Source organism: Eublepharis macularius, chromosome 12 (assembly GCF_028583425.1).
Source record: "Eublepharis macularius isolate TG4126 chromosome 12, MPM_Emac_v1.0, whole genome shotgun sequence".
Classification (NCBI taxonomy): Eukaryota; Metazoa; Chordata; class Lepidosauria; order Squamata; family Eublepharidae; genus Eublepharis; species Eublepharis macularius.
In genome coordinates, this window is record NC_072801.1 from 15982307 (window position 1) to 16005076 (window position 22770).

The following is a 22770-nucleotide window of genomic DNA, read 5'->3' on the forward strand; positions in this document are numbered from 1 at the left end:
ACCCATATGGGCAGGATTACTCCTCTGATGATGCATCTCAGCAAGCAGAAAATTTCCGAGGTTGGGGCAAAACAATTTTGTGTGCCTGCCTGATTTAAGATTAGGACAGAGGCAGTGAGACTCTGCACCTTGCCTAAAGGTAACCAAAAAGGTGCCAGAGGTAAGATTTAAACCAGGGACCTTCAGTTCACCGTGCCATCCCAAGCAGAGTTATCCTAAGCCCCTTGACTTGCATGGTGGTAAGCTGTTTAGGACTGCACTGTCGGTCACACTACTACACAAATTAAGTTGCATGAGTTAGGAGCAATCTTTGGGTGCACGGCAAGAACAGCTGGCTGCAATGAACTTGGTTTCCTCCATGGGGATACCGCTGAAAATCGTACTCTGTCCCCAAATGCCTGTCTTCTGCAAGGAATTGGCACGCTGTCACACTAAAACCTGGCATTTGCCGTCAAAAACAAATTCTTAGCAAGCAAATTAAACATCTTCACATCCTGATTAGGGATACAAAAACTGGCAGAAATGTACAGCATTGTTTGAGGCCCTGATATGGATCCAGAACAGCGTGCATGGCTGCAGGGAGCAAAGAGGAGGGGGAAACCTTATTTTGCAGCGTTCTCCAGGATGAGTGACTCGGCTGATATCTTCCCTTGCCCACGTCACTATGATGTCAGAAACCTGCATTAAGATGCTGGGCCTGTGTTCAGGAAACCCTTCTGTAACAGGAGAAATGCCAGGAGCAAAGCGGATTGTCGTTTGTTATGTGCATACAAGCGCACGATCTCCTCTGCGCCATATCGTCACAGTGTTTCCCTGCATTCATTTTTTTTTAATGTCTGCCTGCATGATGTGCATTTTTTCAAACAAAACACGACAAAAGTATCAGACGGAATGACTGCCAAGGTATGTAATGTTTAGATAAGCAAATGGAAGCTTTAGATAAGGAGTAGCTCAAGATATTGGTCTGTGTATTCTAACCCCCCAGCCATAATATGAACTCTGCAGCATCGAGATTAAACCCAGGTTTTTTTGCCTTTGTTGTAAGCAAAGAGCTTGAATGTCGCATCCAGGCACAAATGCTAATATGCCTACATTTTTATTTTCTCCACTCCAAGTTTCTAGCCCTTCTGGCTACTGAGGCAAGTGGGACATTCCTCTTTTTAAAACTGGAATTTTTATAAAAGAATAAGCACAGAAAGATAAAGAGAAACTATGTAAACTAAAAAAGAGGCTTCTGATTTTCTCTGTGACAAATATAAGTATAATTACAAACTTTTAAGTTTACAAAGAAAAGCTCTTTTTCTATTGTCCAAATTCCTTATTCATCAAACTCAAATCATTATTATCTGTTTCATACAATATGTCTATAAGGGTGTTTCCAATCTTTTATCAGTGAAGTCTGGCCATTGCTGCGAGTTCCAAGACCTTCGCCAACTATTCCTCTATTGCAAACAGTGTTGGACTTTTGTGCATATAATAATCTCGCTGCCGTTGTCATATATAAAAACGAAATTCCATGACTCCTTTCCAGCTGAGTGTCCATTAATCCCAAAAGAAAAGACTCTGGTTTCAATTGTATATTAATCTTTAAAATATTCTGAATTAATAAATATATTTTTGTAAATTGTTTTGCTTTCTTACATGTCCGCTACAGATGGTAAAATGTTCCTTCATGTTGTTCACATTTCTAACATAGGCTCAAAATACTTTTATACATATTGGTCAATTTCTCCAGAGTCATATACCAATGATACATCATCTTATAAAAGTTTTCTTTACGACTAGAGCGTAATGTAGATTTCAACCCTTTTAACCACATATTTTCCCATTATTCCATTCATATACCATATCCAAAAATTTTAGCCCATTTAATCACAGATCCTTTCACTTGCTCTTCCTCTGTCTCAAATTTCAACAAGAGTTTGTACATTTTGGCAATAACATGTTCATCACTTGTACACAGTTCTGACTCAAATTCAATCTTAGGTTGCTCAAAATCATAATGCCTTTTGTCTACTTTAAACCTTTCTAAGATTTGCAAATAAGAAAACCATTGGCAAGTATATTCAGTTGCCAACTCTTCTTTTGATTTGATTTTATATTGCGAGTGGGCCATTCCTCATGAAATCTCAGCTGCTGAGTAGGACTTCTGCTGGGTGATCAGGGTGGCTTTCAGTGCTGCTTTGGCTCACTTCTTGCAGAAGCAAAACAGACTTAGTAATACAAGATAGATCAAAAATATACCAATGTGGCCCACCAATTCCATGGGACAGAAATTGGGGCAGGGTTGAGACTGGCAGGGGAAACACGACCCGCCCAGTTAGGCTCCGCGTTCAGGAGCATATGTCAAAAATCAGAAATAAAGTTTTGGAGGCGCCCCTCACCCAACACTTCATTCAGCATCACACAAACGAACGGGAATTGGTATTTACAGTTCTGAAGGTTTTGCAGGAGGGGGCAGGCATAAATATGCGGCGGTCTTTACTAAGATTGGAGACAGAATTGATCATTAGACTACGCACCTTGGCCCCAAATGGTCTTAATTTGGAGGCAGATTTTACACCTTTCTTGTAGTTTGAAGTGTTCTCAATAAGGAGGTATGTTTCAGATGATAAGATACCGGTACTGTATTTCAAAGAATGGCGTTGTTAGAGTCTGTTTTGTGTGGTCAAGGAGAATGGGTAAATGCGTGTGTGCACTTTAAATAGTTAACAGCAAGTAGCAACCCTCAACGGGGCGATACTCTTATAAACTCCACCCAGAATTATACCTATACAGGAGAGGAGATCGAGAAAGGATAGAGGTTTTGCCCAGGATTAAAATAAGGAAATTCACATATTCGACTCCTGCTTCATATAAGAAATAAAAAATAGGTTTCATTGGTGAGTACATAGAACTGGTGGGTTTCTTTTGCATTTTACATTATAACTCCAGTGCAATTATTAAGTTTCATGTATTTGGACATACATTGAATTGTATCCATTTAATTTATGTTCCCAGGCAAATGTATGGAGGCTTTTGAAGAAGCGTGTATAACAGCGAAACGGGATACTTAGCCAGGCACACCCGTTGCCACTCTCCCGCCGGGAGAAACCCCCAACTGTTTGTGGGGGTTTGCTCCCTGTATGATTATTACTAAACTGGATATACAACACGTTGCCTGAGGTGAACCAATAAAAGAAACAGAACACAAACCTACTGTTAAAAGGAGCCTCACCTACATCTCCATGTCAAGGAAAGCTAGACCTGTTGAATTTCTGCCTGCCACACGACAGGGGAACAATGCCATAAAATGAGGCCTTCCTGCTCCTCTGTGCCTTTAAAAAACTGTTTAAAATATATTTTCCCCATCTTTCTAACATGTGGCCTGACGAGTAGTTCTGGGAAACTCAAAAGTTTGCATACTGTTACTATTTATAGTCCCCCTTTCTCACTGAGATCTAAGGCTGATTACAACAGGGCAAGTGAAAATACAACATAATTGACAGGGCATTCACTGAGCAAAGTGTAATAGTGAAGAACAGTTGGGATGGCATAAATAAATAATATTCGGGGAAAGGGATACAATAGGGACTGGTAGAATTTTTTTAAAAAACAAACATAAAACCGAACACAGAGATGTAGCCTTATCTGAAACAAAGCATAACTAATTTCCACGCCATGTTTAGCAGCGTGGAAACTCACTAGTAGGCGCATATCAACATCAGCAGACAGTAGCCGATAGCATAGCATATAGTCTCTGTCCCTAGCAAAGCATTAATCTGGGCTATTTCTTATGACACAGCCCTGTAATCTGGATAGAAAGCCTTCCTGAATAATTCAGTTTTGCATAGTTTGTGGAAAGCCAGGGTTGGGTCCTAATAACTGCATTGTATTCGTTTATGTTAGTTTAGACGGGTGGCCACGTTGGTCTGCAGTAGAACAGAAGGCTGTGAGTCCACTGGCAGTTTAGAGACCAAGAAGATTTTTAGAGTAAGCTTTCGAGAGCTCCTTTCTTCAGACACTGATGGATTGTACAGCATTTATTCCTGCTATTGTAGAAAAGAACAGAGTCCAGCAGCACCTATAAGACTAACAAAATTTGTGGTCGGGTAGGAGCTGAAGAAATGACTCATGACAGCTCCTACCCTACCACCCTAGCTCTTGACAGCTCCTCCTGACAGCTCATGACAGCTCCTACCCTAGGTGCTACAGGACTCTTGCCCTTTTCTACTGCTACAGACAAACACGGCTACCCATCTTGATCTATCTGCCAGCTATTAAAAAGGAGGCAACCTTACGCCTTCGTGCCAAAAGACAGCTGGCCCTGTCGAGCTTCTGCCTGCCAGGCTGACTCTGGCGGTACCAAACCTTCGGCCCCGCCCCCACAGCCACGACCTTCTCAAGATGGCTGCCACCTGCCCGCCCGGCTTCCTTTCTCCCTCCCTTCTCATCATGGGGCCTCCGCAGCGCCAGTCACGTGCCCCGAGGGCACTTCCTTCCCGGTCAGCTGAGGGCCATCTCGTCATGTGACCGCCCGGGCTGGCAGAGCCGCTAGCGGACGTTGGGCGAAGCTGCGGCTGCAAGCGGGGTAAGGCTGGACCTGCCGCCCGGGGGAGATCTTCTTTGCCCGGCGGCGCAAAGAAGCCGGCATCGCCCCCTTTTCCTGGGGGGCAGGATCCTTACCAAGGGGGAGCTGCCCATGCCATCTCCACAGGTATTCCTAAAGGTAGAGGCGGGGCTCCCTCTGCCCGGCAGCCGCTGTGCAGGTGGCAGGCTGGAATACAGTAGAACGAGAAACCAAGCCCTTTGCAGGAAGCCCAACCCGAAGCCACAAACCATCGGGCGCCCTGTTCTTGGCCCATCTTCCGATCGGTTGAGCCCCCGTCGTGCCCCTGAAGGGAGCGGGGTGGGTGCAGCTTTATTCCTGCCTGGAAAGTGGGGAGGAGTGGCACGGAACAGAGGGCGATGTGCTGTCCTCGACCCGTGTAGCAAGGAGGGAGAGACCGAGGTAGAACTTTGTCCCCTCCTGCGGTCATAAACGGGAAGAACCAGAGCCGCTGGTTTGCTTGGGAGTTTGTAGCCTCTGCCTCCCAAATCCCTAACCGTACTCCCCGTTGTGTAGGAAGCTGGCTATAATTAATTCTGTGAACCTGGGCAGATCATGAGAGGGAGGGCAGGAAGGGCTACACCCGTGCTTAGTTCTCGTGGCCCCTTCTTACACGCCCAGGGTAATGCCTATCGCCACTTTGGGGTCAGGAGGCCATTTTCCCCACGCCAGTTTGGCTAGGGATCCCTGCAGTGTTTTGCCATCTTCTAGGCATGGAGCAGGGAGCACTGTGGGTATGGGGCGGGAGGCAGTTGAGAATTTCCTTCACTGTGCAGAGGGTTGGACTAGATGACCCTGGAGATCCCTTCCAACCCTATGATTCTATGAATTTCAAACCAGTCAGGATTAGGGTTGCCAGCTCCAAGTTGGGAAATTCCTGGAGATTTGGGAGGTGAAACCTGGAGAAGCCTGGAGAAAGTGGAGTTTGGGGAGGGAAGGGACATTGGCATGGCATAATTCCATAAAGTCCACACACACACACCCAAAGTAGCCATTTTCTCTAGGTGAATTGATCCCTGTGGCCTGGAGGCCAGTTGTAATTCCGGGAGATCTCCAGCCACTACCTGGAGGCTGGCAACCCTAGTCAGGATGAATGCACTCTTCACATGCTCGAGTGTGCTTTTTAAATCAACGGCCCCAGATATCTGCACAGAGCCTGAGTAATAATATGTAGCCCTGCTACTTCGCTTCCAGTGCAAGTTGCATCACACACATGATCTTGTAATCCTTAAAACCACCTTGTAAGGGGCACCAGTTTTATTATTGCAGACAAATGGCTGAGGCTTCTGCAGATTGACTAACCTAAGGCTACCTAGTGACTTTGTGGCACAGGTGAGGTTTGAATGAAGGGCCTCCTGGGTCCCAGCTCGTTCTCTTACTTGCTATGCTACACCAGCTTGCAATTCTGTGCTTGGAAAAATCAACACATTTTGCACTGGGAGAAGTGTTAGGGTTTTGAGGAATGTATCTGTTAGTTAAAGGCTAGGCAGGCCTGATCTGGAGTTATGTATGTCATTACTAAAAACCTTCTTTAGCTCTTTATCAGTCTTTTGACTGATTTAACAATTTGATTCCAAGCATATCTCCACAACCATGAGGGCTAGAAACAAGTTTTTTTTAGGGGGGGGGAATAGAAACTGAGGATCTTTTGCAAACTAAAATCACTGGCTACTAGCACTTTTGCCCATTTATTAAAATATTCCCTCATCTTCCTTTTCAGAGTGGATCTAGTCAATAAGACACTAATAAAAACATTGAAGTAGCAAAAAAAAAATGCAAGTTGAACATGTCACAGGCAACAGTCACGATTAGAGGATAACCTGATGATAAAGTCCAAGTTTGCACGCCGAAGGCCACAGGTTCAGTGCTTGCTATTTCCGTGTGAAGGATTGTGGGTAGCAAGTTTCAGGAAAAATCTTTCCCTAGAGCCTGGAGAGCAGCTGCCTGTCCAATTAGACAATACCAAGCCAGGTGAACTCAGATTGCGACCCAAGCCATTATAAGGCAGCATATTTCTAGAGGGCCACTTTGGTGTAGTGGTTAAGAGTGGCAGGACTCTAATCTGGAGAACCAGGTTTGATTCCCCACCCCTCCGCTTGAAGCCAGCTGGATGACCTTGGGTCAGTCACAGCTCTCTCAGAGCTCTCTCAGCCCCGCCCACCTCACAGGGTGATTGTTGTTGTGGGGATAATAATAACATACTTTGTAAACCACTCTGAGTGGGCATGAAGTTATGGACTGAGTGGGCAGTATATAAATCATATTATTATTATGTTATTAGTAGCTCAGTCCAACAATACAAGAAGCATCAAAACCCAAACCACAATGTTACCACAGCCAGGCGGCAATAAGTTCCCTGGAACAATAAATTCTTAACCTGGTATCTGAGGGGGAGAACAGGGAGGAAGCCATGGGATATTTGGAGCAGGAAATTCAAACGTTTCCCCTTCAAAACAGGTACTATGTCATTGTGTTATCTAAAGTTTTTTCCCCCCTTGAGATGCTTCCTTTCTCTCTCCATGGTTCAGGGACTCCCCCGGACAGTTTCCTTTCACACGGTTTTTGCTCCGTCGCCTTCAGGCCCTAATGATGCCATCTGACAAATCTGTCTCATCTGCTCCAGTCTTCCAGTTTACCAACTGCTGGATTTTGAAGAATCACAAACTGCAAAGGTGAGGGTTTTCTTCCTTACCTGGGTCTGCCCTAGGTTTCTGTGTCCATCAGCCGAGCAAAAGGCTGTGTGTGGTGAGCAGAGAGATATTCAGTCATGGCACCATACCTCTGGAATATGCTTCTTTGTAAGATTCATTTTCCCTCTTTGCTGCTGGGGTTTTGGCATCATGTCAGATACTTTTTATCGGGCATTGGTTCGAGTTGTATCTTGCTTTTGGAGTTATAGTCTTGGTTTTATACGATTTATTTGCTGCTAGCTGTTTTGATATTTAAATTGTCACTTTAGCTTTGGCAGCTGACTGTTTTGATCGCAGTGTTTTGCATCTTTGTTAGTTGTGTTGGGCTTGTCAACATTTTGGATCAATTTAGTTAACCTATGAATTCAGTACGGTGCGGTAGATAGATCTTTAGAATCCAGCCAAGAATATCTGAGTTTAAATTCCTCCTCAGCTACTGTGGTTGCTAGGTAACATCGGACCAATCTCTATCTCCGAGCCTAGCTTACCTCACAAGATAGTTGTTGGGGGAAATAGGATAACTACGTAGGTGGCAAGGTGGGATCCAAATGTGATAAAATAAATATTCGATGCCAACCCTCAATGCAAATATTCGATGCAAAAAACATTCACAAGGACAGCTTTGCTGGATCAGAGGAGATTAGACCATCTAGTCTATCATCCCATTTCACTAGTGGCTAAACAGGGCAAAGCTTCTTGTTACGACCCTCTTTATTTTTCAGTTAGATTTTGCCTTTAACCCTCTTCTTACACCCTCTGAGTAGATTGCTGCCACCAGGAATTATATTCCAAAATAGTTAATTTAAATTTCCCCTTTAATAATGTGCCCAAGTGTCAGGCTCCTTTGTGGGACTATGTGGCCCTGAGGAAAAGAATGGGATATAGGAATAACAGATAATCAGGTCGGTTTCGTTTTCTCAGCCATGCCGGACGCTCCTCTCGGCTGGCCCGGGAGGAAACGACCGGGCACCCTGACCGGGCGGCTGATCTGCAAGGATTAGCCCCCAGGACTCCCAGGGAGGGAGCCAGGGTCCGGGACGCGGCGGGAAGAACTCCCCGAAATCAATGCGGGGAGGGAATTGCCCGTTTGTCCCTATGGAGGCCGGCAGATGTGCGCGGCGCCTCGAGTGCCGCCGGGCAACGAGAAACGGCAAGTAAAAGAAACAGGCGGAAGCCTGTAAACAAGCGAATCCCTTCTGTTCTACAAGCGTTTGTGAAGGAGAGGTTGATCTGAAGAAGACTCGCTCTTCCCCTTCGTGGAGTTCCAGAATTTTGTTGGCGCCCCCCCCCCCCAAAATGGCAGCAAAGAAGCAAAGTCCCGCTCTCGGTAAGTCAATCTCGGCCACCTTGCAGAAAGGGGAGTCGCTCGAAGAATTGGTGCGCAGGGCGGTGGTGGAAGCTATAAAACCCTTTGTTGACAAGCTGAACGAAACTGATCAAAGGGTGGGCTTAATTGAAAGCGAGGTGAAAACCATTAAGGTAGCAGCGGGGGGGGAAGAAAAGTCTGCTCTGGAAAGTGCGTCACTTGTGAAGGCTACAAAAAAGGAGTTGAAGTTGGTGGAGAACCAACTGATCGGGCTACAAGTGGAACGAACGCAGACAATTTTGCGTCTCCAAAACGTGAAAGAGGAGGAAAATGAGGATCTGTGGGATTTGGTCTCGGAACTACTGGCGACACCCGCGAGGACGACTAAAGAAGAGGTTAAAAGCGACATTTTGGAGGTCCATCGGGCTTCTTCAAAATATGCAACAAAGCGACAGTTGCCTCGTGAGATCATTATTGACTTTTCAACTAAAAAGATTCGGGACACCATCCTATATAACTCATACAATGCGGATTTGGACTTTATGGGTTTGAAAGTCAAGATTTTGAAGGACATTCCATTTCTAGTCCGGAAACGGCGTTTTAAATATAAAAAGTTTGCAGCTCTTCTGAGGGACCATGGAATAAAGTACAAATGGTTATTCCCGGAAGGAATATGGTTCAGATATAAAGATCAGGCCTATAAGATATTATCAGAAGATCAACTAAAGGATTTTGAGAATAAAAACCCAGAATTCTGCTGCACCAAGAACGAAGAAAAGGAGGAGCCGGAGGGGGGGGGGAGAGGAGAGCATTGCAACAGCAGTTGCACAGAGAGAATTGCGTCCGGGACCCAGAAGGGGGAGGAAAGTTTAATCAGAATTTGAAATGTTTATTCTCTGTATGATTAACCACTCCATCATTATCCTATGGAGCTATTTTTGTATTATGACAGTATGAAGGGAAACATTGAAGTGTAGTGTTTAGTGTTTGTAGTTCATTCCCCCCCCTTTTTCTTTTTCCACTCCCCTTTGTCCCTTCCCTCTTCCCTTTCCTTGTGATAGTCTGGTGTAGTGTTTTGTAGTTATGAAAAATAAAAAAATTTATAAAAAAAAAAAAAAGGAATAACAGATAATCTGGGATGAACAAAAAAACCAAAACAAACGTTTATTTTTACAAGAAGCGTATCGGTTTCACACTGTTACTTAAGCTTGATGCTTTCAAAGATAGTTCTCAGTTCTTAAAGTTTCTTTGCATAGGCTCAGTCACACAGATATACATAAACTTTCTCTCTCAAGCACACACCCAGTTTGCCTGCTTCAGATAGATCACTCACTCACTCAAATGTACATAGACTTTCTCTCAGGTGCTCCCACAGTTTACCTGTCTCAACCAGAATCAGTATTTCTTTCAGAAATGCATTGACACCCTCAGGCTGCACTCAGCTTGCCTGTCAAAACCAGAAAACAGAATGAATCTTCCATTCAGTAACCAAAAACTGCAATTCACTCTGCCCACACTCTGTCATCAATCAGTCATCTCACTCACTCATCCCGCTCTTTCACCCCCACTCTTCATCTGTACCACACCAAGAATTTAAAGACACATACAGCCTTGAAATCATCACACTTCTCTGGCTGATCCCACCCCCTGCATATGATACTCAGAGATATACTGCCTCTGAACGTGGAAGTTCCATTTAACCACCGTAGTAAACAGCCGTTGATGAACTGATTCTTCGTGTGTTTGCCTCATCCCCTATTGTTGCTACATAAGCGCTCACTACTTCCTGTGACAGAGAATTAAGCACTGTGTGAAGGAGTCCTTCCTCTGGTCTCTCCTGAGCCTAAGTGACAGAGTTCTGCCGACATTCGAATGGCAAAATGGCTGTCAGACTCCAGAATGCGACCCAGCAGCGTATCAGGCCCTGCGCTGCGCTATTCGTAAAGAAATGAGCAATGCTTATGCATGACTTGACTTCCTTTGTACCTGGTTATTAATTGTTCCTACCCTCTACCACATACCATATGCTGCTGCGGTGAAATTTGCCACCCCTTGTCCGTTGACCAAGCTCCGCATGAGGGCTGTCCGGTCTGCTTTTTCTTCCTGAGGCTGGCTGAGCTTTGCATGACAGCGGCTTCTGTTTTCAGAGAGGACCTGTGGGTGAGGGAAGGGACGATCCTCAACCCAGAGAAGCTCTTCTTTGACGAGAAAAGGCTGGCAGATGTCCAACTGGACTGCAAGGGGAGCATCGTTGCGCCCGGCTTCATCGATGTGCAAATCAATGGTGAGCGGCTGGATCCACTCTGGTTGGGGGCGGAGGGAGAGGGCAGAGTCTGGTGGTGTAAAGGATTCAGGTGTTGTATTGTCTGCGGAATTTTTCTGCTCGTGTAAACTGGACACTTAATAGGGGTGATGTGGTGGTTAGAGTGCCTGAGTTCTGCCATGCAGGCTCACTGGGTAACCTTGGGCCAGGCCCTCTTTCTCAGAGTAACCTACCTCGCAGGGTGGTGGTTGTTATTTTGGGGATGAAATGGAGAAGGGCAGCAGGATGTTGTAAGCTGCTTTGGGTCCCCTACTAAGCAGAGTTTACGTGTACGGGTGGTGGATATTCCCACTTCCAAATATGATACCTTGCTAGGTCTTAAGCCCTAGAAAGGGGGAGAGCTGCCTTCCTGTCTCAGCTGTGTGTTGGGTTTTGGCCCTCAAGAGAGTGTCTGATAGGAGGAAACGCCTCCTTCTGTTTTCCTTGCGTCCTTTAGGAGGCTTTGGAGTGGATTTCGCCACGGCCACAGACAATGTGGGAGCAGGAATTTCCCTGGTCAGCGGGAAGATCCTGTCCCATGGAGTGACCTCTTTCTGCCCCACCTTGGTGAGCTCCCCCTCATCTGTATATCACAAGGTAAGGAGACGTTAACATTGTCGTGAATTTCGTCCCGAGTTCAAATCTCCCCCTCGGCTGTAAATTTCCTAGAAGGCCAGTGCAGTTTGTTGTCATCATCTGTGTCTCATCTGCAAACTGGAAATTATGCTAAACTATGTCTCCAGCACAACTTTATCCACTTTTCTCCCCCAGGGACCTTTCCCCTATTTTCTCTCACAAAAATCTGTGAGATAGGTTAGGCTGGGAGCGTGTGATTATCACTTGGTGACTTTCATGGCTGACTGAGGATTTGAACTTGGGCCTCCCTGGTGATAGTTATCTATTGTAATGGGTACACCACTAGAGATGGGCACGAACCACAAAAAAACTGAACCATGAGGTTCGTGGGTTTTCACAAACCGGGAACCACGAACTGGCACGAAGTGGGGAAAGTTCACAAACAAGTTTGTGGTTTGTGGGATTTAAATGCCCCTTTCCAGCTGCTTAGCAGCAGCAGGGAAAGGGACATTTGACAGTTTAAAGGGCCCTTTCCTGCCTTGCAAGGGGCAGGTCCCTTTAAACTATCAGCTAGCAGGCGGGGGGGATATTAAGTAACATAAGCCACTGTGTGCTTAAAATATAAGTGATGTGAGTAACCTTGATATTGCTGGCATCTTCTCTTCTATAAGGTTCTGCCCCAGATCAGCATAAAAAATGGAGGGTTCCATGGTGCTGGTGTCCTGGGTAAGAAGCCAATTTACTACTTGTTCATGTGTCTTTTTAAATTTAAACGATTTTAACCTCTATGGTGTGCATGCCTCTCCCATGCTGATTTGTTACCTATATCCAACAGAAGCTTACAGGCAAAAGAAGCCCAAAATGTGATGGGGTGGGGGTTGCATATGTATTGTAATGTATACTAGGACAGCTCCATCTCCATATGCCTCACTTCAAAAAGGATGTGGACAAAATCGAGAGGGTGCAGAGGAGAGCGACGAGGATGATCGGGTCTGGAGACTGAGCCCTACGAGGAAAGGCTGAGGGCCTTGGGAATGTTTAGTTTGGAGAAGAGGAGATTGAGGGGGGACATGATTGCTCTCTTTAAGTATTTGAAAGGCTGTCATTTTGAGGAGGGCAAGGAGATGTTCCAGTTGGCAGCAGAGGGTAGGACCCAAAGCAATGGGCTTAAGTTACATGCACAAAGGTACCGGCTGGATATTAGGAAGAACTTTTTCACAGTCAGAGTAGTTCAAAAGTGGAATCAGCTGCCTAGGGAGGTGGTGAGCTCCCCTTCACTGACAGTTTTCAAGAAGGGGCTGGATGAATGCTTTAGGCTGATCTTGCACTGGGCAGGGAGTTGGACTAGATGGTCTGTATGGCCCCTTCCAACTCTATGATTCTATGCTGGCCTAGACTTGCGGGACTTGCTGCAGCTTCACTCAGGACCACGTAGTAGAATCCTCTCATATGGTTACTACCTTGGAATGCATCTAGTGGAATGGCTTGGCAACTATTTGAAAACTAGCTCTCTCTCTTTTTTTTTTACATTAAAAATGTCAAAATGAGGGAGAGGACACTTGAAGGGAATAAATATAAACAAGGGGAAAGCCCGGAGACCTGCAGAATAAATCAGCGGTGTTGGTTTGGTTGGAGGAGAGCAGAGGAATGGTTGCGGAGGGCAACCTGATCTTGGGTCATCCAGTAGTGTTCCTACAGGGAGGACCGTGGCTCAGTGGCGGAGCTGTCTGCTTTACATGCAGATGGTCCCAGGTTCTGCCCCGGCACCTGCACTTAACGAATCTCGGATGGAAGGGAAGACCTTTCTCTGGTGGATGTCCTGCAAAGCTAAATGGGAGAACGATCATGATGGCCCAGTGGTGCCTCTCATCAGGTTGGTGGCTTCACGCATCCCTTTCCTCCACTTTGGGGCAGGCATCCACCTGGAGGGTCCGTTCATCAGCAAGGAGAAGAAAGGGGCTCACCCGGAGCACTGCCTCCGTACCTTCGAGAAGGAAGCCTTTCAGGATCTGCTTGCCACTTACGGGTCCCTAGAGGGCGTCCGCATCGTCACCCTGGCGCCCGAGCTCAAAGGGAGCAGTGAAGTGATCCAGGAACTTACTAAGCAGGGCATCCGTGTGTCACTAGGTAAAGATCATGCTTAGAGGGGGTGAGGTTTGGGGTCTTGAGGAGAGTCACTCTTATCTCTTGCAACATTTCAGAAATGTCAAACATGCAAATAGGGCTGAGGGGGGAGGATGGGCCAGCTAGCTGCTGGGATCACAAAAGATTTGACATCTTCATCTAGGTAAGTCCTCTATGTCCCTAGGTCATTCCATGGCCAACTTATCTCAGGCGGAAGAAGCAGTTCAGCAAGGGGCAACCTTCATCACTCACCTCTTCAATGCCATGCTACCTGTAAGTCGTCTCAAGCCCAATGTAGCCTGCGTTTTGAGAATTTCCACTAACCATTTTTTTTAAAATGTCGATATGGTTTAAAGACAAGTTGGAAATCACATGGAGGAATCCTTGTCGATTTCTCAGAAGGCAGCGCTGTTGCTGGAGAGGTGGTGCCTCCGGGCCTTTGAATAAGCCAGCTCCTTGGCTTTTCTTCTGGTTATCAGAACCGGAATACATCATGCAAAACAAGGAAGCTGCGAGGGATGAGTTTGATTTGGGATGCAATATGCATCTTAATGCAGGATTAGTTGGTTAGTGCAGAATCTGCGCAATTTTCCAATTGCCACATTTATATTTATTTATATGCCCCCACTAACTTACTGGTCGTCTCTGTGGTTTTGGTGTTGTGCAACACAATCATTGAACCTAACAACACCAGCTATACCATCTCAGGTTCGTTCTCTCGTTCATCTTCCAACGTTATATATGCCACTAAGTGTCCACTTTAACTCTCTGTATTGGACAAACAGGTCAGTTCCCTAGCAAAAGAATAAACGGACATAAATCTGATCTAAAAAATAACATTCAAAAAACTGTGGCAGAGCATTTTAGTCTACCAGGACATTCCATTGCTGACCTCAGAGTAGCAGTTCTCAAGCAGTAAAACTTCAAAGGAAAATTACAAAGCGAGATTGCTGAAATTGATTTGCAAATCTGGAATAATGGCTCCCCCAGGGTTGAACCAAGACACAGGATTATTTTCTGCACTTTGCAGTCAGGCTCTACTAAGTTAACTGCAGCAAGTATTGTAGCTAGCTTTACAATATCTCTCCCACCCTGTGTCTGGATTATAAGGACCCCTTCCTTTTTCCACTCCTGGTATCTGACGAAGGGAGCTCTGACGCTCGAAAACTCATCCCCTGGAAATCTAGTTGGTCTTTAAGTTGCTACTGGACACGAATCTTTCTCTTCTACTACAGACCAACATGGCTTCCCACCTGAAACTGTTTTTATCAAATTAATTAATATATACATTATTTTAAATGTATATTTTAATGTTGAAATGTTTTAATGTTTTGATGTTTACTGCCTTGGGGACCCTATTTAGGTGGAAAGACAGCACAGAAATGTTTTGAACGAATGAAAATACTGTTGTATTCCACACTTTTTTTTCTTTACACAGTTCCACCACCGAGATCCTGGGATTGTGGGGCTCCTCACAAGTGACCAGATTCCCCCGGGTCGGCAGGTGTTTTACAGCATGATATCGGATGGGATCCATACAAACCCGGCCGCTCTGCGGATTGCGCATCGGGCCAACCCCAAAGGTGTGTCAGCATTGGCAGGGGATTGATTTATTCAGCAAACATGTCAGCTCTCCAGAGATTTGCTTGAGGTGGCTCACAAGACATTTTTGTTATTGTTGTTCTTATATTGATAACGTACAAAGATTTTGTGGCCTTGTTTTTGCTTGTAAACCTCCTTGAACGGGACTTCAGAGAGGAGGTATAAAAATGCCCCGGTTCGGTGGAAAGTGCCATCAAGTCACAGCAGACTTATGGCAATCCCATAGGGCGTTCCGGGCAAGAGGCGGAGGTAGCTTGCCATTGCCTGCCCTCTGCATGGCAGCCCTGGACCTTCCTTGGTGGTTTCGCATCCAAGTGCTAACCAGGGCCAACCCTGCTTATCCTCCGAGAAGATCGGGCTAGCTTGGGCACTCCAGATCAGTCTGTTCAATCTGCCACATTTTATCATGCTTTTGAGAAGCTCAGGGTACAACAGCCCTGTAAGGTAGGGTAATTGAGAACATGTCCCAAGTTCGCCATACTGAGGCTCTAAAGTATTAGAATTCGCTCCCTGTTATTTCTGCTGAGGCAGCATGTTAGAATATCCCAGAATCCTTTGCTCTCTGACAAACAGAGGTCTCTTGAGATGAGGTAGGGGGTATTTCTCTTTGAAAAAGGGGTCTGTGGCTGGCCTGGGGTTCAGGAGGCAGGGGAAGGGGGAGAGAGAACTCCTTGGTATGGCCAGAGTGTAGTTAACCTGAGCCAACCGGATCTCCTTTAGGGCTGGTCTTGGTGACGGATGCCATTGCTGGGATGGGACTTGCTCCAGGCAGACATACGCTGGGCCAGCAGGTGGTTGAAATGGACGGTCTGAACTCCTACATTGCAGGTGAGCACCCCTGTATGTGTATAAATATGACTTACAATTTTATTTTCACCCCACTTTTCAGAGAGGACAAAAGTCTCTTGCGTCCGTTAAAATTCAGTACACAGTACTGGTGACCAGCACTGTATGTAAACGGATGTCGGATTCCAACTTCATACCTCATCTTGCTCCCCAAAGCCACTTACTACACTGCTGTCTCCTTCATTTTATCCTCTCAACGACCTTCTGAGCAGAGAGAGGCTAAGTCTGTGACTGGCCCAAGGTCACTCGGCAAGCTTCCGTGGCTACGTGGGATTTGAACCTGGGTCTCCCAGATCCTAATCTGACTCTGTATCCGTTATATGATGAGTGAATGGGAACGGAAAAGGGAAACGGAGGAAGGAGGTTGGTTTCACAGTGCCTGGATGGCATGGGCGAGGGGTTAACTCCATCTGGTTGGGGCCAAGGCTGATCTCTTCTTGCTGGGAGGGAAGGAACCAACCTTGCAGTAGCTCTTAGACAACTGGCCATGAGCAGAGGCTGCAGCTGTGGTTCTGAACCATTAATCCACCGCTGCCTCCCCACCAAGGTATGCAACACTGTCATTCAATACCCCACAGGAGGAGGAAGCAGATCCAAGGCTCTTGGCTATCCTTTTTCCAGGTCTGGAGGCAGAGGGGCCGCAGCTGCTAGCTTTTGGAGCCCAGCTTGAGCCTCACAATGCTGATCTCGATCTTCTAAACTCTCCAATGTCTGGCCTTCCCAGATAGCCCAGGAAACTGTCTTCCTGCACCATGACACTAATACATAAAACCCCAAAGGCTGTGGAAGCTCCCAGGTTCTTGGTGATGTCAGGATTTATCTCGCCTCCCCCGCAAGCCCCCACATTCTATCTAACTATTGAGTTCTCTCTCCATTCCCCTCTTCCCCAGGGACCAAAATACTGAGTGGAAGCACTGCACGGATGGATGCCTGTGTCCGGCACTTCAAGGAAGCTACAGGTAAAGTGGCAGTTCGAGAATTACTGAGACTCTATAAAAGAAGAGAGAAGCAGCTTTACTGGGAAAGGGGGATTTAACTATTAAATTCTAAGCTATTATTAGGGTTAAGATGAAAATTCTGTTTTATTATTCATAGTATTAAATAACAGATGCATTATCATGAATATATTATGAATATATCTGAGCATGCTAGCTAGGTATTTTGTAGTTAAGTTTTTAGTATAACAGACATTTTATATAATTAAAATTGATTGAGAATAAGAAATGTTTAAAGAAATAAATAGAATATAAGTTAAATTGATTAACTTATATGGGGGAGAGTAAAGAGATTAAGTAAGGGAATAGAAAATGGATAAAATGTTATACTAATAATATAAAGATTATTAATATATGCTAGCAATGTGTTATTTAGAATATAGGATTTAGTAAAGGAGGGGTTAAAGGTAATTCTGTGTTATAAAAAAAATAACAAGCTTAGAAGAGAGTTTAAGTGTATGTTTAATAGATTATATGAGGTAATAAGTAAGTAAGTAATAAGATAGACAGTGGGTTGGAAAACTGTTGGAAGTCAAACAAAAGGGGGGAGGAAAGGGAGGGGGTTAGAAGTAGATATTTACAAAGGGGGAATGTTTGTATTGAATGATTATATATTCTAATCCAATAAAAAAAATTTTTTTTAAAAAAGAAAGCTACAGGTAAGAAGGAAGTGCCTGGTTTTTCCCCTTGTTAGAGTTAAAGCCTCCACCTTCTCTTCTGGCATCCAGTTTGTGCCTTCTAGGTGTTGCCCTCCTTCCTTGCTTTAAAAACAGTATTTATTGAACAGCTAACAACAAGCTTTTTTGCAAGCAAATCCATTTCGCAATACAATTACATATCATCAGTTACTGCATACCACAGAATACATTTGGGCGTGTTCCATCTTGAGATTGAGAGTTCTGATACATTTAAAAAAAAAAAAGATCAGCCATCTTTCATAGAATTAATTCACCCCAAAATGGGACATTCTTTCAGCATGAGCCTAGGGTGTTAATTTGATCATTAAACTCAGGTTGTAAACATTGTTAAACTATTATGGCCCTTTCCCCATCAGCTGATTGCAAGCAAGCAATCATTTATTTTATTTATATACCTGTGGGAAAGCAGGAGTATTCCGTCTAGGATTGCCAACCTCCTCCCAGAGTTACAACTGATTTCCAGACAATAAAGATCAGTTCTTATGGAGAAAATGGTAGCTTTGGTGGGTGAATTCCATGGCATCACATCTCTGTTGAACTCTGCCATTCCCAGGCTCTGTCATTCCCAACTCTCCAGGAATTTCCCAGCCCGGAGTTGGCAACCCTAGTTCCATTATGTGAGCAGCCCCCCCCCCCCTTTGCAGTTTGAAGGGATACAATAATGAGCCAAATTTTAGGGCTTAGTTTAGCTCCTAGGTATACAGTTTGTGCGGGGGGAGGGTGGGGGTGGGGAGGGTTAAGCCTTTCTGCATAAAGAAAAGGTGAGCTATCTGTCCCCCACTGATCAGCAACACACGGTATCCTTTCTCGGCAGGGTGCTCTGTGGAGACGGCTCTGGAGGCTGCTTCTCTCCATCCTGCTCAGCTGTTGGGGATTGAAGACCAGAAGGGCACCTTGGATTATGACACCGATGCAGGTATTTATGCAGTGGGGAATGGGAGGGCAGCACTCCTAAACCGGAAGTGTTTAATGGCAGCTGTGCTGGTAAGAGCCTGGTGGTGACTCCCACTTCCTATACCAGTTACATCATTTCCTGCTTCTGCTCCAGATTTCTTGCTGCTGGATGACAGTCTGCACATCAGAGCTACCTACATTGCTGGTCAGCAGGTCTGGAGACACAATGCCTTCATTCTCTGAGGAGACCGGAGCTGGGAGGAGAATACGCTGTTCTTTAAATCAGCGGCAGAAGGTTAACTCCAGCTGATGGGTGGCAACTCCGGGCCAAAGGCTGTTCCTCTTTCTCTCCTCTCTGGGAGGAACTAAGAATGAACTGAGTCACCAGGACAATCCTGATGTCTGGCCTGCAACAACTTTATGTTTCGGAGAACTCTGATTTCCTTACCCCGGTTCTAGTGGGCTGGGGTAGTTTCCTGCTCTGCTAATCCCCCCAGTGCTGGTTTTGGGGGACTTCCATCAAGCGAAACAAATCCTGTCCTATTTATTGTGGAAGGACAGAGACCCAGGCCAGCTTTGCAGATGGAGCAACGGAATGAGGAAGCCTGCCAACCACAGGAAGCCTGGACGTTTTTTGCCCTCACTGCCCTCCCTCTCTTGTTAACAAGATTTGGCACTTCGTCAACAGTTAAAGGCCTCCTAAGCCGTTGCTGTCAGCAGGTCTAACTCTATGGTGGTAGGACTCTGCCAGGTGCTGTTTTTTGGCCTTAAAATTGCTGTTGTTCTTCCCCCTTTGGCTGTCTCTAACGCTTCCTTATCCTTTGGAGGATTCATCACCAAGCTGTGATGCCAAAGGATCACCACCACACCTCCCTGCTCCTTCCTTGTGCCTTCCGCTGCACTTGCAGTGCTGTTCCGTGAAATGGGCAGAAAGAAAACCATGTATCAGGTTCTGTGTAAAAAAAAAAAAAAATCTGTAATTTGAATACATTACACCAATCTGTATTGCTGCTTATTTTGCATAATATATTCTGTTCCTTCTGATCTGGGAGCTGGGCGTGTGCTGCTACTCTGTTTCTCTGATCATTGGGTGTTCTGCTGAGTTTCAACACCCATTTTCAAAGCCTCTTACCTATACCTATGATCTGCAGCATTAAGGACTAGAAACTTGAATGAAAGAAAAAGGTGAGGTTCTCTGAATGTGGAATTCTACAAGAGACTACATTCTCTAGTTCAACTGGTATTACGTTGTATACTGTTTTTTTTTCTTAAACGCCTCTTGCCTTGGGCTGTTGGAAGTTCCTGTTAAGAATCCACATCAGATCCTCTTTTTATTGTATATGTAGTGGTAGGAGTGCTGGGTTGAGAAGCTTGGGGGGCTGAGATTCAAATCCTCACGCTATCATGACACCTGCTGACCTTTTGCCACTCACCATCTTTCAGCCACAGGTCTGTTGGAAGGATAAACAGGAGGGAAGAAGCATGGAAGCCCCTCTGAACATCTTGAAAGAAGGGTGGAATAAAAATGTACAGTCCAAACCTTACACTAAACCGTGCACTTATGTTCTGCTCTTCAGGACATATTGGTGCCATGTGCAGATCGGTTAACTGCGTCAGTGTTGTTAGCCCCACAATACAGCAGGGGAGCTGGGGCTTCAACCAAGGCCACCTGCAGAGTTCATGGAAGTAGTGGGAGTCGGACAAGCAGAGTGCTGGCTCAGAGCCTAGCCACTTAACCACTATGCTACAGCTTGTTGGTCTTCAAAGATGCTGCAGGTGTTAAGGTAAACCGTCTTAAGAGTTTTGCTGAGTTTCAATGCTTGCTTACTTTGGAATTGGCTCTCGAGAGCTGTTACTCTGGTCTTAATTATAATAGCAAGGCAACCTGCAATCTTTATCTACAGAAGAGCTGATTGGGTTGGTTAAGGGAGTTTTGTTTATGCAAGATTCGGGTCCAGTAGCACCTTAAAGACCAACTAGATTTCCAGGGTTTTCGAGCGTCAGAGCTCCCTTTGTCAGACTGTTCTTGGGCACTCTTGTCCACAAGGGGGCATAAGTGATTAATGCTCTTTTCCCCGCCCAACACATTTATTTGCTCGAAGATCTAGAGTTGCTGCTTTTCAAACCTTTAAAAACTTAGAAGGCCACTGCACCTTTTAAACAGAATGCTTCTTGACGAGGATTTGCTTTCTAAAGAAAAATAGAGTTATGATAGGGACTCCTACTGTGGGTATTTTGTTGTACAGGGTTTTAACAAAATCTTATATTTTGTCAAAAAATATTCATGAGCAAAGGGAAAACTGAAACAAAAAAATGGGGGGAAATCCTGCATCTGGTCCTTAACTGTGATCTTGTAATTTTATTGTATCCTGGGCCATAGCTAGCTAGCCAGGGCTGCCAAGAAAACAAAGGAGGACAAAATGGTAGGGAACCATTGATGGCGTCATACAACTTGCTTTCATATGTTTAACTTCATCGGGGGCCCATACTGGTTTTTGGAAGCCTAGTTGGAGGATCCAGATGAGCTGCCATTTAATGCAGCTATACATTCAGTTTTTTTATGGACAAACTCCAGAAGGGCAACTGTGAGAGTCTGCTGCAGCCAAAATAATGAAACTAGTATCTAAGATAAACACATTGATTATGACATACATATTTGCAGTAGAAACCAGAGCCTGTAAATGATCTAGCAACACTGGATATTTTGCTATTGTGTTGTTTTCATTTGCATTGTCTCATGCTCATCCAGTTCAGTTGTGAATGACTGCTGTAACACAGTATCCAGTGATGTGCGGATGCAGGATCTGTCACGGAGATAGGAAGTTTTATGGTTGGATGATGCCAAGAAGAATGATGGTTGGGCTACACTGGTTCCTTTTAAAAATTTAACTATAGGAATGTACTGGGTTTTTTTTCCAAAGGACTATTGGAAAGCATTAAAATAAAGTATCTTGGTAGGTCACAAGCTAATCTTTAGGAACGCTCTCCAAATGATAAATTATGAAAAATACGAGATGGATGGCATGAACATACAGCATAAATACATGAAACCGGAAAGTGGCCAAGCACTCAGTATTCTCTTCTCTGGCAGGGGGGCTCCAAAGCATCAAGAAGTGGTATTTTGCATCACATATTACCCAAACCTTGTCATGGGATTCTTTACTCATGGCTACCAGGGGGCCATGCACACCCTAAATATGGCACTTTTAAAAAATCACATTTGCCATTATACCCTTACATGTGTTCTCTCACTTATTCACTTCAAAGGAACTAAGGCATCCCAAAAGTCATTATTTGTTTTTCTTTTTAGCTTCTCCCTTGGCAGAATTATACCCAGACAAACAAAGCCATTATTTGTTCTATTATTTGTTCATGTGTACATCCTGTATAAGCCAATTTCATCATATGTGGTGTTTCTTTTCAGTTTTGTTACCATGTAAAAACCTGTCTCACTCTCACCACTTAAAGCAAAGTCCTTTGTAAGAAACACAAGGAATGAACAGAAATTGATGTCTGGGTATATTGGCAGTGTTTGTGTTTTAAAATATCTATAACCGAACACTTGACAAACTCCGATTGGGCTCATCTTCTGTGCAGAGCTGCCCCATCCTTCATCTCAATACCTTCAGTACAATAAATCTTATGAGTTGGGAGGAAAATGTTTTGGCAAATCTTTTGTGTTATGCTTATTACCAATTAATGCCTCTGATGAAGTTGTCGAAGGCTTATGACCTTCACAAATGTATCAGCCTTAATAACTTAAGACTTGTAAGGTGCCATAAACCGGTTAGATAATTTTGCAAGCCTTCCACACACACTTCTGACATCTTCACCACAGAATTCACAGAGAATACCTCTACCTTTTATGGCCGTCACAATGATGTATCATAGGTAGAGAAAATGGTACAAATAAGGGTTTATTAGAGGTTAAAGGGGGACCACGGGGGGCGTGTTTTAAAGGCCTTAGAAAATATGACGATATGAAAGGTCCCCGGACAGGCGGATCAGGAAAGCAAAAGAATTCTTGCTGCTTCCATTTGTATATACGGAACTATTTCACCGCGGAACTGAAGTCTCGGGGAATGCGAACCGAGAGCGAGGGAAGATATTCATTGATGGGCAGAGTCCGCCTTGTTTTTCTTTCCTCTT

General features: G+C 44.9%; 1 protein-coding gene across 2 annotated transcripts; it reads left to right on the forward strand.

Moving 5' to 3' along the window:
• Positions 1-4523: 4523 nt before the first annotated feature.
• On the forward strand, positions 4524-19766 carry AMDHD2 (amidohydrolase domain containing 2). Of its 2 annotated transcripts, none has more exons than XM_054992727.1 (12): positions 4524-4570; positions 7117-7260; positions 10732-10868; positions 11344-11483; positions 12134-12188; positions 13377-13589; positions 13771-13859; positions 15025-15169; positions 15909-16016; positions 16925-16993; positions 18542-18643; positions 18776-19766. In XM_054992727.1, the coding sequence occupies exons 2-12, from the start codon at positions 7175-7177 to the stop codon at positions 18862-18864; spliced, it is 1233 nt and encodes a 410-aa protein (XP_054848702.1). In that variant the 5' UTR covers positions 4524-4570; positions 7117-7174; the 3' UTR covers positions 18865-19766. The 2 variants fall into 2 exon arrangements, with proteins under 2 accessions (XP_054848702.1, XP_054848701.1); XM_054992726.1 differs by having other exon boundaries at positions 4538-4696.
• The last annotated feature ends 3004 nt before the right edge of the window (positions 19767-22770 follow it).

What these genes read in the sequence shown, in the direction of transcription:
- AMDHD2 (XM_054992727.1), top strand. Translation starts at nt 7,175, where the DNA reads ATGATGCCATCTGACAAATCTGTCTCATCTGCTCCAGTCTTCCAGTTT. An exon ending in AAGAATCACAAACTGCAAAG is followed by an intron (nt 7,261 to 10,731) that starts GTGAGGGTTTTC and finishes TTCTGTTTTCAG; the next exon opens with AGAGGACCTGTGGGTGAGGG. An exon ending in CATCGATGTGCAAATCAATG is followed by an intron (nt 10,869 to 11,343) that starts GTGAGCGGCTGG and finishes TGCGTCCTTTAG; the next exon opens with GAGGCTTTGGAGTGGATTTC.